Source organism: Hoplias malabaricus, chromosome 4 (genome assembly GCF_029633855.1).
Source record: "Hoplias malabaricus isolate fHopMal1 chromosome 4, fHopMal1.hap1, whole genome shotgun sequence".
NCBI lineage: Eukaryota > Metazoa > Chordata > Actinopteri > Characiformes > Erythrinidae > Hoplias > Hoplias malabaricus.
In genome coordinates, this window is record NC_089803.1 from 72,340,428 (window position 1) to 72,355,355 (window position 14,928).

Here is a 14,928-nt window from a genome sequence, read left to right on the forward strand (position 1 = left end):
AAACGAGAAACACATTTCAGCCTCAGTTTTACGTCTTTCTCCATCACAGCTCTCAGAGAAACGCACACGTATTTCACTCCTTCTCTAAAAAGAAAAGTTGGAAGTTGAAGCAGCTGCATACATCAATGGAGGGCAATGGTTGTAATGGCGGCTTGTTCAGTGGTAAATTAAGCGCTAGCCATCTATGCAGCTGGCACCTTGCACTGTACAAATTAATCAGGAATCTAACCTGACCGTATCATCTAACGTTGAGGAGTTTTATTTTTGTGGTCACCTCATGTAGAAACACCACCTGTAGCCTCTAGATTCATAAAGCTTTATGAAGACTCTCTACATGGCTCTGGCTGCCCTAGTCACTATATACTTCACTATATAGTAATCAATGTAGGGAATGTAGCAGGGGGCTGTTTGGAACACAATACAACACAAAAGTACATTGGGGCGAGCTCCTGGAACCCACTGCGAATGAACTGAAGGCTCTGCAGCTCGGAAAAAAAGCCTTAACATGAGAGTTTATGAGAGGAGCCTGGGACTGTTTTCCAATTGTCCAAAAAGAGGCGGGACTGTACGGAACAAAACTTAACACTGATTGGACTGTGATATTTAGAGGCGGGACAAACCGTCTGGTAGAGCTCAGTTAATACAGAGACATGGATATTTACTGCAGTAAAATGAAAAGAAAAAAATTACTTTGCCCCATCGCCCTAAAGAGTAAACAGCCCTTGCACCAACCCCCTCCCACCCCATCACCCCCCACTGAGTTAAACACAAATGCCCACCTGTTTCAATAGTAAAATCAAATGTATTAAAACGTGTGCAACAAGCAAAAGGGTCTGAATGCTTTCAGAATCCACTGTGTAGCATTCCCTCCCTGTACCTCGCACTGACCTCGGTCCTTTCGTCTGCGTCAGACCTTTGCAGAGTCTATATTACATCCACTGTCCAGTGGTAAAGCAGAGACGTTGGGACGGTGGTGTTGAGCTGCACGTCTTCCGGGGTAGGGATTAAGAGCCGGAATCACGGCCCGTGCTGGAATGCTTCACTGACTTGTTGTGCTTACAGCTTTAAGAGGCCGGGGTGAAGACGAGACGTGGGCACAACGATAGAGGACGTGCGTGTGCGTGAGGAAATGCAGTGTGCCATCCATTAAACAAAGCACGAGAGAAATAGAAGTGCACGCTTCAACATGCAGCGTGTTGAGTGAGGTGTGTGACAGACGCTGACAGCCCTCTTCCACCAACATCTGGTTTCATTCCTGATCCTTAGAACCTTGATTCTCTCCAGTGAACCGTCCCACCGCGTTTCCACCAGTTTTGATGGGAACCAAGGATACGTCACCAGCGGGGGTCGCTGTGGGGCTGTGTCTGAATTCAGCTCCAGAGCCAGAGATAAAGGGACAGAGTCAGGACAGAGTCATGGTTAATCCACTGTTTACAGCGCGGTCAGATCACAGTGAGATATGAGACACATGTGGAAACGATGCAGAGTTCTGTCAGTCGCAGTCAGAGTGTTTCAGACTGTGGTTCTAGAGCTGTCTGCTGAGCACTAGAACAGTGGAGAACAGTGAGAACTGTGAGAACGCTCCTGGACTGGCGCTGAACTCAGCCTCAGAAACACACACACACAGCATTTTCCTGTTTTTATTTCCGTGTGACATTCTCTTCAAATCAGATACAGGTCATTTCCCGTTCTCCATTGCTCCGTTTCAGAAGCAGAACCTCCACAGATGCGTCTGGTCTTTACCTAGAACATCGTCGAGGACGATATAATAATTTGTAAATGACCCGTCCAGCTCCACTGTGTCATAATGCTTTATTTGAGGCTCTGAGCTCTTTCTGGAGCTTCTTTATCTCGCCTCGCTCACGGACGCCCTCACGGTTTTGCTCTTGAACACAGACTGTTCTTTGGTTCCAGCTTAAACTAACTTTTCTGGTTCAGAACATATTTATGTTGGTGGAACGGCACTGAACGGTTCCAAATTAGGTTCTCGAATGGGAACCGAACCAGCTCCAAGTTGGTGGAAAAGGGCTGTGTCTGATGACCCAGATTTCAGAGAGAGGTGAGAGGTAGAACCCTGCACTGGAGCAGTGTGTGAGAAATGAAGCTGGGCAGAAAGAGATAAGGAGGGCTTCTGACTATCGTTTCGAGCGATGTTTCGTATCTGATGTGTCTCCAGTGTAGATCTGTGTTTGATCTGTACAAGGCTCAGAGATTATGAGTGAGGGTGCGCTGGAGGTCATAGGTTAGAGGCAGGAGAGCTGGGTCAGACTCGAGTCTAGGCCACAGAGAGAGAGGCGTCTGTGTCTGAGAGACTTCTGCTGAATCCAGGGGGCACCTGCAAACTGAGACCAGATACATTTACATTTATGGCATTTACACAGAGGAACACAGGCTACGTTCACACAGTAAAAGTGGCCCAGATCTGATTTTTTGTTTGTTCTGCTGTTCACACAGTGTATAAACTGTCTCCTACAACTTACATCAGTGTGAACACATCACACTCCTAAGAGACGACAATGAAGGAATGTGACCGGAGTTTTACTGCTGCGCTGTCCTGATGCTTTAGTGAATGCGTGTGCGAGTGAATGTGTGAATGTGTGTGTGTGCGAGTGAATGAGTGAATGTGTGTGTGTGCGAGTGAATGTGAGTGAATGAGTGAAGGTGTGTGTGCGCGAGTGAATGAGTGTGCGCGAGTGAATGAGTGAATGTGTGTGTGTGCGAGTGAATGAGTGAAGGTGTGTCTGCGCGAGTGAATGAGTGTGTGCGAGTGAATGTGTGTGTGTGTGCGCGAGTGAATGTGTGTGTGTGCGAGTGAATGTGTGAGTGAATGAGTGAATTTGTGTGTGTGAGTGAATGTGTGTGTGTGCGAGTGAATGAGTGAATGTGTGTGTGCGCGAGTGAATGAGTGTGTGCGAGTGAATTTGTGTGTGTGAGCGAATGTGTGTGTGAGTGAATGTGTATGTGCGAGTGAAAGAGTGAATGTGTGTGTGCGAGTGAATGAGTGTGTGCGAGTGAATGTGTGTCTGGAGTGAATGAGTGAATGTGTGTGTGCGCATGTGAATGAGTGTGTGCGAGTGAAAGAGTGAAAGAGTGTGTGTGTGTGTGTGCGAGTGAATGAGTGAATGTGTGTGTGTGTGTGCGAGTGAATGTGTGTGTGTGTGTGCGAGTGAATGAGTGTGTGTGCGAGTGAATGAGTGTGTGTGTGCGAGTGAATGTGTGTCTGGAGTGAATGAGTGAATGTGTGTGCTGTCCTGGGTGAACCCTAGTGCCCGATGCAGTCCTCCAGGTGAATGTGTGTTTGAGAGGGCGCTTTAAGCCTTTGGCTGCCGCTTCTTATCGTAAAAGTCACATGAATCCAGATCGGGCCGTTCACACAGCGTCACACGGCCTCAGATCGGATATGGATCAGATCTCAATACCATGATTTTAAAAAGTCTGATTCGGTGCTGTTCACAGAGACACTACACACCTGTGTCACACCTGAAGGGCCACTTTCACCTGCTGTGTGAACAGGGACCAACATCAAATCCCACTCCAGCTAGAATTCGCCCCCTTCCCTCCTGCTCCCAGCACTTCTCCTGCCGTACTCTACATGATGAAGTCCTCCAGTGCTCTGGGTGGAATATAAACTGAAACACAGTCGACGTGGAAAGTGGAGAGAGCTGTGTGTGTTGCTACCTTCTGTGTGGAGAAGCCCAGCTCAGTCCTAGCTGTGAGGAGGCTGTCGACACTGAGGCAGGAGGCTGCTGACGATCTGCAAAAGACTGACAGGTTAGAGATCCCACAGCCAGGGGGCGTTGTGGGGCCAAGGACATCATACAGCCACAGCAATAGTGCACCTGGGGACCTAGAAACGTGTGGTCTGTGATCTACACATCAGCTCGTACAGGACAGAAATCACACAATAACAGCAGGCACAGAAACGTCTTTACTGCAGATGGTTTTATGTGTTATTTACATCATAAATGAAGGACATACAAGAAGGAGACTGTACACGGTATTGGAGAGATAATGGTTGTCCTGTATGCTCTGTAAACACATGCTCACACACAGGCAATGACAGACAATAGCAGTCGGTGACAGCAGGTAACAGTCTGTCCAGAATAAGACGCTCTGGAATAGTGTTGCATTATCGTATAATACACAACAGAACAGACCCAGACTCAACAGGAGCCGGACGAAAGCCGCTCACCACACCAGGCCACGTTTGGTAGCTCTTTACGGACTGTAATCAGTCATATTTATAAACCATAAATCAATAAATACTACTAAATAATCATTCAGTAGCTGCAGCTGGGTGTGTAATAAACACAGGGCATTGGTTCTGCTGAAGGTGGTTGCTTTTGTTTCTGCCCTGTTCTATTTTTTTCACAGATCCACTCCGCTCTGAATCAGCTCTCAATCTCCCTCTGAAACAAACACAGCGCCCCCAACAGGACAGAAAGACCTGTGCATCATTTCTAAGCTGATAGGAGACGAGGAGCACACACAGAGCCCTGGTTCTGCTCTGATTTATTTCACTCTGCACTCTGTGAACGTGCCCCCGCCGGGACTCCTCTATCACCAGAGTTACACCAGGAGAAAAAGCAAACGGTGCAGGTCCAGTTAACATCCCCCTGGTGCTATGGCCACTAGGGCTGCGCCAAACTGTATCAAAAAATCAGTATTGTTATTATACCAATATTTTTAGTTGTTAACGTAATGAAATCATGTGTTTACACACAGCAGCAGTGCAACGTAACACGCCTGGAGATTTTTTTCCAAAGACTTTAGTCGTGTGGAGGGGGTTCATTTACAATATTTCAGATGAATAAATACAACACCACGGTAATGAGATACACAACCACCCTGTAACGACACAACGGGGAAAACACTGATCTGTTACACCTCCTCGAGTAGAAACACCCAGTCGGGTTTGAGGAACATCAAAAACACCCCAGGAACTCAACAGCCAATGAGCTCTAACCCGAGCACAGACCACACCCACTCAGCACAGGCCACTCCCACTCAGCATAAGCCACGCCCAGTCAACACAGACCACTACTACTCAGCACAGACCACCCCCACTAATCACAGACCACACCCACTTAGCACAGACCTCTCCCACTCAGCACAGGCCACTTCTACTCAGCACAGACCACACCCACTCAGCATAAGCCAATCCCACTAATCACAGACCACTCCCACTTAGCACACTATTTATTCTGGATCTGTTTTATTTACTCTGAAGTTTTAAGGGTATTTCTGTATAATTTTATTCTTGTAAATTACACTTACAGCCACTACATTTTTGCACTTCAGTTTTGTGGTAAGTTTATTTTAAGTTATTTATTTTATACAAAATCTAAATCTTTTTAAGTGACTGTTGTCTACAAAATAACAAAAATGTTTAGAGGTTTTTATTGTTTCTACTGAATGAACATCTGTAACATCTGAATAACAATCACTCTCACAAAAACACCTGGAAACTGCTGTGATGTGATTTTAGGGCCTTATCGCCCACCGCTAGGTTCAGACCCCGCTCCGGTAACAGACCAGTACCAACGTTCTCAGCTGGTGTGAGATGAAGTTAATCTCCTTCGATGTGTCTGAGTGAAACCACATGATTTCAGCAGAACGACTGACCCGTGTTTGACATCATGACCCTGATATTACACACACCTCGCTGCTGAACTGTTGACCAGACTGGACAGTCCCTTTATGTGTGAATAGATAGTTACCACAGCATTACTGCACCACCAAACGAGGCCTGGCACTGTTACCTCTAATGCCACAGGGACGCGCTGAAGCATTTGACAAGACTGAGGTTCCCTACTGAATCTGGCTTGGGGTTAAATTGAGAGATGCTCAGGAACGACTGGAAGAATACTTTAGTAACACATAACACATGAGTGTGTGTGTGTGTGTGTGTGTGTGTGTGTGCCTGTGTCAGGCCTCAGGGGGGAAAAGGTGCCACAGAGAGGAGGTCTGAGAGGTTTCTGTCCTCGTACGCCAGTAAAGATCCACTGACCACCGCAGCGCATCCTCTAAACCCTAGGCACTCTGTCACTGTCTCTCTCCTCTTAGCCCTTTCCCACCAAAAGAAGAAGAACCTGCCCCACGTTTCCACCAGTCTTGATGGGAACCAAGGATACGTCACCAGTGGGGGGCGCTGTGGGGCTGGGTTCCAGCGCTGTGTCTGAATTCAACTCCAGAGCCAGAGACAAACAGATAGAGCCAGGACAGAGTCATGATTTATCCACTGTTTTTGTAAAAGGACGTGACCACAACCCAAGATTTTCGTTCTAAATTAAAACCTCGGATAACGTGTCGTTTCCCGTTCTCCATTTCCCCATTTCAGAAGGAGTCTGGTTCTCTGGTCTTTACTCAGAACACAGAGGACAATATAACACTCTCTAAACGACCCGTCCAGCTCCACTATGACATAGCACTTTATTTCAGCCTCTGAGCTCTATCTGGAGCTTCTTTATCTCCACTCGCCCTCACAGGACGCCCTCCACTCGCCCTCACAGGACGCCCTCCACTCGCCCTCACAGGACGCCCTCCACTCGCCCACACAGGACGCCCTCCACTCGCCCACACAGGACGCCCTCCACTCGCCCTCACAGGACGCCCTCCACTCTCCAACACAGGACGCCCTCCACTCGCCCTCACAGGACGCCCTCCACTCGCCCTCACAGGACGCCCTCCACTCGCCCACACAGGACGCCCTCCACTCGCCCTCACAGGACGCCTTCCACTCGCCCTCACAGGACGCCCTCCACTCGCCCTCACAGGACGCCCTCCACTCGCCCTCACAGGACGCCCTCCACTCTCCCACACAGGACGCCCTCCACTCTCCCACACAGGACGCCCTCCACTCGCCCTCACAGGACGCCCTCCACTCTCCCACATAGGACGCCCTCCACTCGCCCTCACAGGACGCCCTCCACTCGCCCTCACAGGACGCCCTCCACTCGCCCTCACAGGACGCCCTCCACTCTCCCACACAGGACGCCCTCCACTCGCCCTCACAGGACGCCCTCCACTCGCCCACACAGGACGCCCTCCACTCGCCCACACAGGACGCCCTCCACTCTCCCACACAGGACGCCCTCCACTCGCCCTCACAGGACGCCCTCCACTCTCCAACACAGGACGCCCTCCACTCGCCCTCACAGGACGCCCTCCACTCGCCCTCACAGGACGCCCTCCACTCGCCCACACAGGACGCCCTCCACTCGCCCTCACAGGACGCCTTCCACTCGCCCACACAGGACGCCCTCCACTCGCCCTCACAGGACGCCCTCCACTCGCCCTCACAGGACGCCCTCCACTCTCCCACACAGGACGCCCTCCACTCTCCCACACAGGACGCCCTCCACTCGCCCTCACAGGACGCCCTCCACTCTCCCACATAGGACGCCCTCCACTCGCCCTCACAGGACGCCCTCCACTCGCCCTCACAGGACGCCCTCCACTCTCCCACACAGGACGCCCTCCACTCGCCCTCACAGGACGCCCTCCACTCGCCCACACAGGACGCCCTCCACTCGCCCACACAGGACGCCCTCCACTCTCCCACACAGGACGCCCTCCACTCGCCCTCACAGGACGCCCTCCACTCTCCAACACAGGACGCCCTCCACTCGCCCTCACAGGACGCCTTCCACTCGCCCTCACAGGACGCCCTCCACTCGCCCTCACAGGACGCCCTCCACTCGCCCACACAGGACGCCCTCCACTCGCCCTCACAGGACGCCTTCCACTCGCCCTCACAGGACGCCCTCCACTCGCCCTCACAGGACGCCCTCCACTCGCCCACACAGGACGCCCTCCACTCGCCCACACAGGACGCCCTCCACTCGCCCTCACAGGACGCCCTCCACTCTCCCACACAGGACGCCCTCCACTCGCCCTCACAGGACGCCCTCCACTCGCCCACACAGGACGCCCTCCACTCGCCCACACAGGACGCCCTCCACTCGCCCTCACAGGACGCCCTCCACTCGCCCTCACAGGACGCCCTCCACTCGCCCTCACAGGACGCCCTCCACTCGCCCTCACAGGACGCCCTCCACTCGCCCACACAGGACGCCCTCCACTCGCCCACACAGGACGCCCTCCACTCGCCCTCACAGGACGCCCTCCACTCGCCCACACAGGACGCCCTCCACTCGCCCTCACAGGACGCCCTCCACTCGCCCTCACAGGACGCCCTCCACTCGCCCTCAGTTGACTGTATCTTATTTTTATTTCTTTATTTCTTTCTATACTTTGATACGTTCTCATTAATGTGTCGCTGAGTTTCAAAGATTCAGTTTGAATGTGTAGAAATTAATCTAGAATAACTGTGTAAAGCTTGTGAAGTTCAAGTAAAAAGGCAACAAAAACATGCAACACCCCGAGGAAGAACATGCTGTGGCGAGACAGTGGTTTGACGTTGGGTGGTACGTGGTCTAAAAAGTTTGAGAAAAACTGATCTACAACAAAGGCTACTCAACACTGGAGAACACCTGCCTTTCCTTCTCTAACCCTCGCCGTCACCAACCTTGAGGCCGCTACGAAACAAGAAAGCACGACAAGAGACTGCAAAAAATCAGTGTCGGATTGTTCTGGAGTTCTGAGTCTGGTTCAGCTGTTTTCAGAGCGGATAAACACGGACGGTACGCCTCCTTCAGGCCATTTCACTGCTCACAGAACAAACACTACCTCTAACGTCAGCTACATCCAACTCTGGAGAAACACGGAGAGTTACACCGCCTCAAACCAGCGCTGACTCCTGGATTCTGGACTCTGTCTGTCTCCAAACGTTACATAGTGCAGGGCAGAGTTTGGTGTTGCAACAGCAGAGACACTATTGACCGTGTTACAGCTCAGTGGAGCATGGGTACAGACACGTCCTCACCGTACGAACACAACTCCTGAGTCTAACGGCCACATCCAGATCCAGTGTTTACGTCTAGTCTTAAACCGAGGCTCTGCAAAGACGTGAATAAAGAATGTCAATGTGGTCAGTGAGCCCTGGTCTACATTCAGTGGACACCCAGGAGCCGTCAGAGACGTCCTCTCCCCCCGGAGCCGTGTGATGACCGTGTGCCGAGGCCAGGTGTAATACACTGGTGCGCAGGACATCGGGGGTTAATACCGGAGTGTGTCGAGCTGTGTGAGGCTGTAGGACGAGGTCCTGTCAAATGCTTCAGCGTCCTCCGGCGTTCAGTCGGAACCAACACACGTCAAACTGTTTAAACAAGAGAAGGCTACAACAGTGTCTTTGGTGCAACAGGTAAATTCAGCTGGTTGTTACAGACTGACGCTAACAGTCTCTTTGCGGAGCTCTATGTACAGGAATGAGGTCTCAGGGCTGGGGAAAGATGTCCGACACTGCATTTACTCTGCTCCAGGGTGTAAAGGTACCGCCAGCAGCCTCCATGCTCCAAAGAAATGCAGAAAAACAGAACGAACACGTCACACATTGCATTGTAGACACTAATAGCGCAGACAGCAGCTGTCGTCTGATTGGACAGATGCGTCGATTTGGCCCGATATATTTGCATAAAGTCTTGGCTCAAATATTCGCCACACCTGGACTCATCATGCACCGCACGGCCGTGTCTGAGAGAACCGACGCTTCCCACCCAGAGAAAAGAAGATTAGAAAAGCAGATCTCCTTAAAATCTCTGTTGTTTCTCCTCGACAAGAATGAAATCAGACAGAAAATGTCTCACGTACGTCTCCTCTGGAGTTTTAGTGGAGATCTCAGAGTCTACACTATCCTTCCTCTCTTTATCTCTCTCTCCCGTCTCGTGTCTCATTCCTTTTCTCCTAAGGAATTTCAGGAGAATCGTTATTATGTCTCCTGAGCCATTACAGAGCAACCCATGAGCAGTAAAGGTCTCCTCTGGGCACTGAAAGCGAGTGGGACACATAGCAGTGCGTGGATGTGCTGGAGCAGTGTAAATGCAGTGGGAGACCACTGGGAGACAGTGCTCTGCTCTGAGACTGTGGTACTCGACTGAGCCTTTGGCTCTTGAGTCTAGAACGTGGCGTTCTGTCAGAGTTCCCAAACGTACACAGACAACAAAGACCTGGAGGGGCACCAACATGAGCACAATCATGACGTGAAACTTAGTACATAGTTCCAAAGCTAGATCCAGTATACAGACCCAAACAGAAAAAACCAGCCCAGCTCCACCAGCCACACAGGAGCACTTTCTAGCGCCACACTTACAGACTGTAGTCCACCTGTGGCTCTGCATACTTTATTACCCCCTCTCCCCTCAGGACCCCCACAGAGCAGGTGTGATGTGGTGGTGGATCATTCTCAGCGCTGCAGTGACACTGACGTGGTGGTGGTGTGTTAGTGTGTGTTGTGCTGGTGTAGAGTGGATCAGACACAGCAGTGCTGCTGGAGTTTTTAAACCCCTCAGTGTCTGGACCGAGAACAGTCCACCGACCAAAAACATCCAGCCGACAGCGTCCTGTGTCACTGATGAAGGACTAGAGGACGAGCGACACACACTGTGCAGCGACAGATGAGCTACTGTCTCTGACTCTACATCTACAAGGTGGACCAACGAGGGAGGAGTGTCTCACAGAGTGGACAGAGAGTGGACACAGGGTTTAAAAACTCCAGCAGCACTGCTGTGTCTGATCCACTCTACACCAGCACAACACACACTAACACACCATCACCACGTCAGTGTCACTGCAGCGCTGAGAATGATCCACCACCACATCACACCTGCTCTGTGGGGGTCCTGAGCGCTGAGGAACAGCAGGGTAATAAAGTATGCAGAGCCACAGATGGACTACAGAGTGACCCGTGTGTTCAGTGGAGAGCTGGGAGAATAAACAATGAGAGGTATTTTTAATGCTATGGCTGATCTTTGAGTATTAGTCAGTAAGACATTGCATGTGCACAGGTATATATTCGTTACTGAAGCATGGGGGATGGTTCAGAAGAATCCGCCGGTTCCCCCCGGTACAAAGCAGCTGAGAAAGATGCTGATCCCTGAGATTAGTCGAGTAGACGAGCGCTGCGCTGCTTCGTAAAGCTTACAATCGATCAACGATCGCGGCTGCCTTCCTTAAAATATCCCACGCTTCACTGCTGTGCTTCAGGATTGTAGCCACAGCCCCTTCCCTGTGTCACTGCTTCACCTGCATTCACCCCTTCACCCCCGAGACTCCGCTCTCATCCTCACTGACGCAGAAGCAGCACCGACAGAACCTGAAGCTGCATGAGCGTTAACTAACGATGCACAAACGAGTGGCTTCCAATCAGAGTTAAGGTCAAAGTATGCTTCTGTGTCGAACCTGCGCCGCACGCAAAGCCCACACATGTGATTGGTCCACAGTCCGAGGAACATGGATTAAACTTCTCTCCTTTAGCGAACACAACTGGACTCTAACACCACTGCTGTACCTTTAAAGATACACTACACTGTTTGTAGCTTCAGTGACAGCGATGTTCCTTTAATTCTGAGAGAGTACGAGGAGAAGAAACACACTGTGCCCTTTTCCAAATAGCACCCTACTCCCTACATAGTGCACTTCACAGATGACAGCACTAACACTTCTACACTACCGTGCACACTACATAAGGTGGAGGAAGATATTTGGGACGCAGCCCTAGTGGTTTGGTCGTGTAACTGCAGAGTGACGCAGTGAAGTGACGTCGAGTCAACGCAGAAGCATAGTCCGACCTTCAGAGGGTTATTTAAGCTGTGCCTTTGTGTTTGACGCTGCGCGGTCGTGTCCCAATTCTGAACACTTCAGACTGCCACTGATTTACCACCAAAACAAAAACATCAGAAAACAAACGACACGAAGCGAAGGAGCCGTACCTCAGACGACAGTTTCTGTGAATTCCAAAAAAACTTAAATCTGAAACTGGAAATTCAAGTTTGATCTTTGGAAAATACAGCACTGTGTTCAGACTAAAGATAAAGGGCATTTTTATAGAATTACCCTTAAATTTAAAATTTGTGATTCACTTTTCAATTCCCTGAAAATAACAGAAAATTAGTTCTTTATGGAAATCATTTATGGCTCTGATCAGAAAACATCTGTCCTCTGAGGTGTCTCTTCAGATTGAGGAGCAGGTTGGGGGCTGAGTGCGGGGCTGAGTCAGGGGCTGAGTGGCAATTTTTAATAATAAATACTAACTTCCATTAAAAAAAACTTGAGCTATCGGTGCAAGAAATATATTATTGTATATTAAAAATATATAATAATAATTAATAAAAATATATTATTGTGTTTTGCAGATTCCCCCCTGAATCTGAATAAGAGCCTAATAATATCAAATGAAAATAATTATATATTGAAAATATTTCCAGAATTTATTCACAGTTAAATTTAAAGTAAAGAATCCTTTCCTGTGCTTATTCCAGAGTTCCAGATCAAAACCTGAATTCTTTGTTTAAAATTTCAGTTTTTCAAATCAAGGAAACCATTGTCCTGGGTCTGGCTCCAAACTCACGGGTAAAACATCACACACAGACGGGTTTACGAAACGCCAAGCTGCTGACGAGGGAGGAGTGGCTGAAACCTCTAGTTTATATAAAGGCTGTGGGCATCACTCGCAGACGTCTGGTGCAAAAGGATCTCGAGTGAAAAAGGCGTAATACGCTGCGAGGGATGCGTTCAGCAACAGACGGAAAACACCTCCAAACTCCTTCACGTGAAACATGTCGTTTGTTATCGTTACAAATTCACTCTAAGGCACAGCAGTGCCCCCAAACCAACCCAAACTTAATGTGGAGTCCGGCAAAGACCTCCTGATCTCTCTGGCGTGGTTCGGCCTGCGCCGAGAGCTCCACACGCGCAGAACGGACAGAGCGTGAGGTGAGAGACAGAGAACACAGTCCTGAGAACTGATCAGCAGTATCTTAGAGGAAGGCAGGGCCACTTGTGCTCCACAGAAATCCCTGAGCGGAAAACAGTCACCAAAGACGTCAAGTGCACGAGGAGCTACGACGGCACGCAGGAAACCAGTCTGTCCTCCTCTCTGCGCCACCTGCTGGGCCTTTTCAGTAGCGCGGGTGCTGAGAGCTGTAGTTTCTGGTGTACAGTGAGCTGTAGGACGCGGAGGGGGAGGTGTACCGCGCTGAGTGGGTGGAGCGAGTCAGGACGCTGGGGAGAGGGTGAGTTCTGGGTGAGCTCCAGGCGGAGCGGTGGGTGCCCACAACGGGTGAGCGGTAGGGCGAGGAAGGGGCAGAACCAGGGGAGCAGTGGGGCTCACTTACGTAACGGCGGGCCAGGCTGGTGGAGCGGGACAGCTGAGCGTAGTCCACACCGAAGGAGTGCGGCTCCACCACGTATGCCCGCATCCCCACCGTCCAGTGACTGTGGCCCGCTCGGTACGGCAAGGCCGGGGGAGTCCAGGAAGACGATAAAGAGGACGCAGGGGAAGCAGGGGCCTCCAGCGAAGGGGGGCTGCCCGGGTCGGACGGGCGCGAGGGAGAGAAGAGGGCTCGGGCGTGTGCCGTCGGGGACGTGATGGCCGAGGCTGAGGCTGGAGGCTCAGACACCGCGGACGAAGTGTCGGGGAGGGACGAGGTTTCTGTTCCACTTACTTTAGGCGCGGTCCTCAGTTTGGACGTCCTCCCAACGCGGGGGCGGTACATCTGCTCGCTGTCGAACTCCAGGTCCTCCAGCCGCTGAGTTAGGGCCAGTTTCTGCTGGATGGCCATGCGGAGCAGCGAGTTCAGAGTCTTCTTCTCGTCCTCAGCTGCCGCCAGCTGCCGCTGCATCTCGTCCAGCTGAGTTACGTACTCGTCGCACCTGGAGGGAGAGACGGACCATGACCAAGTCAATTAAAATTTCAAACACTCTCCTGCTCTTGGGACAATTGCGATTTTTAATACGACACACAGTCATCGTAAAATAACAAAAGAGCAGGAGAACGTTTTAATTCTTAATTAAAGTTAAATTAAATCATAGTGAAAGCCTCCGATGATAATTAGCAGCTACATGCTTCCATTCCAAGACGAGAGGTGTTCAAACTGTGGGGGGCTAGGGGGCGCCCCCTAGTGGGGAACTGCAGGCGGCGTGGTTTAATCGACTTATAAATCGTGTCATAAAATTGTTTTAATTTCAAACTCTGACACTTTAGTAATTTCCTCTAATTCAGTAACACTTTTATTTTTATAATAAAGACTCAACACAAGACTCAGGAGAGAAATGCAGCTGATGACTGGGCCCTGAACGAGGAGAGAAAGCTCCCCAGACACTTTTATTTTAACATAATTCACCAGTTAATAATACACAATAAAAGTGCTCGACCAATGAGACGATTAGAGACGCTGTTGTTTACATATTGTTAGTTTTGAGGAGGGTCCTAAGTTCTCGAAGAACTGGCGGTGGGACTCTGGAGGACACAGTTTGAATACCTCTGGTCTCAGCTGGTTTCTCTACAACTGAATCCACTCCTGAAACAAAATACACCTTACACAGCCCCTGCTGCATGTTCCTGCTGAAGCTAATCACATTACCGTGTGGCGAACATGGCTCGGAGGGAGGAGAATGTGGCAGCGTCCTCTTTCAGAGCTTTCAGCTCGTTACGCAGCTTCATCATGGTTTCCGTGACCATGCTCTTCTCCATCTCGTACTTGCTCTTCAGGTTCGCCAAGGCCACCTCCGCCGTCTGTCTCACAGCAAACAGAAACGTTTACAGAGCTCTATCAGAGTTTCAGGTTGATACAAATATGAATTATGTTTTTGACGTTTGTGAATTAATCTAGGAGAGAGTCCCACTTGGATTTCACCCCTTAGCCCTACCCCTCCTTTTTCTGGGGCTGGGGTGCCTCAATTCTTGCTAAAAAAGAGGGGGAGGGCTATATACCCCCTGGAATATACAGGTTTCAGGAGCACACCTTAAATGAAGGACAATGAAAACCACTATTTCCTTCTTTAAACTCCATGACCCCAGTGTATTCTCTC

At 50.4% G+C, this 14,928-nt stretch overlaps 1 protein-coding gene across 2 annotated transcripts in view; it reads right to left on the reverse strand.

Moving 5' to 3' along the window:
* Nucleotides 1-780: 780 nt before the first annotated feature.
* LOC136694584 (protein bicaudal D homolog 1-like) overlaps nt 781-14,928 on the reverse strand; it is a 34,748-nt gene continuing 20,600 nt past the window's right edge. The window contains exons 6-9 of one of the 2 annotated variants that reach the window (XM_066668265.1): nt 14,481-14,632; nt 13,563-13,770; nt 3,679-3,754; nt 781-2,342 (exon numbers count right to left, since the gene is read on the reverse strand). In XM_066668265.1, coding sequence (XP_066524362.1) covers nt 3,707-3,754; nt 13,563-13,770; nt 14,481-14,632 — 408 coding nt within the window. In that variant the 3' untranslated portion in view covers nt 781-2,342; nt 3,679-3,706. Of the gene's footprint in view, nt 2,343-3,678; nt 3,755-12,338; nt 13,771-14,480; nt 14,633-14,928 lie in introns of those variants that run through there. The other variant, XM_066668264.1, reaches the window with a different exon arrangement.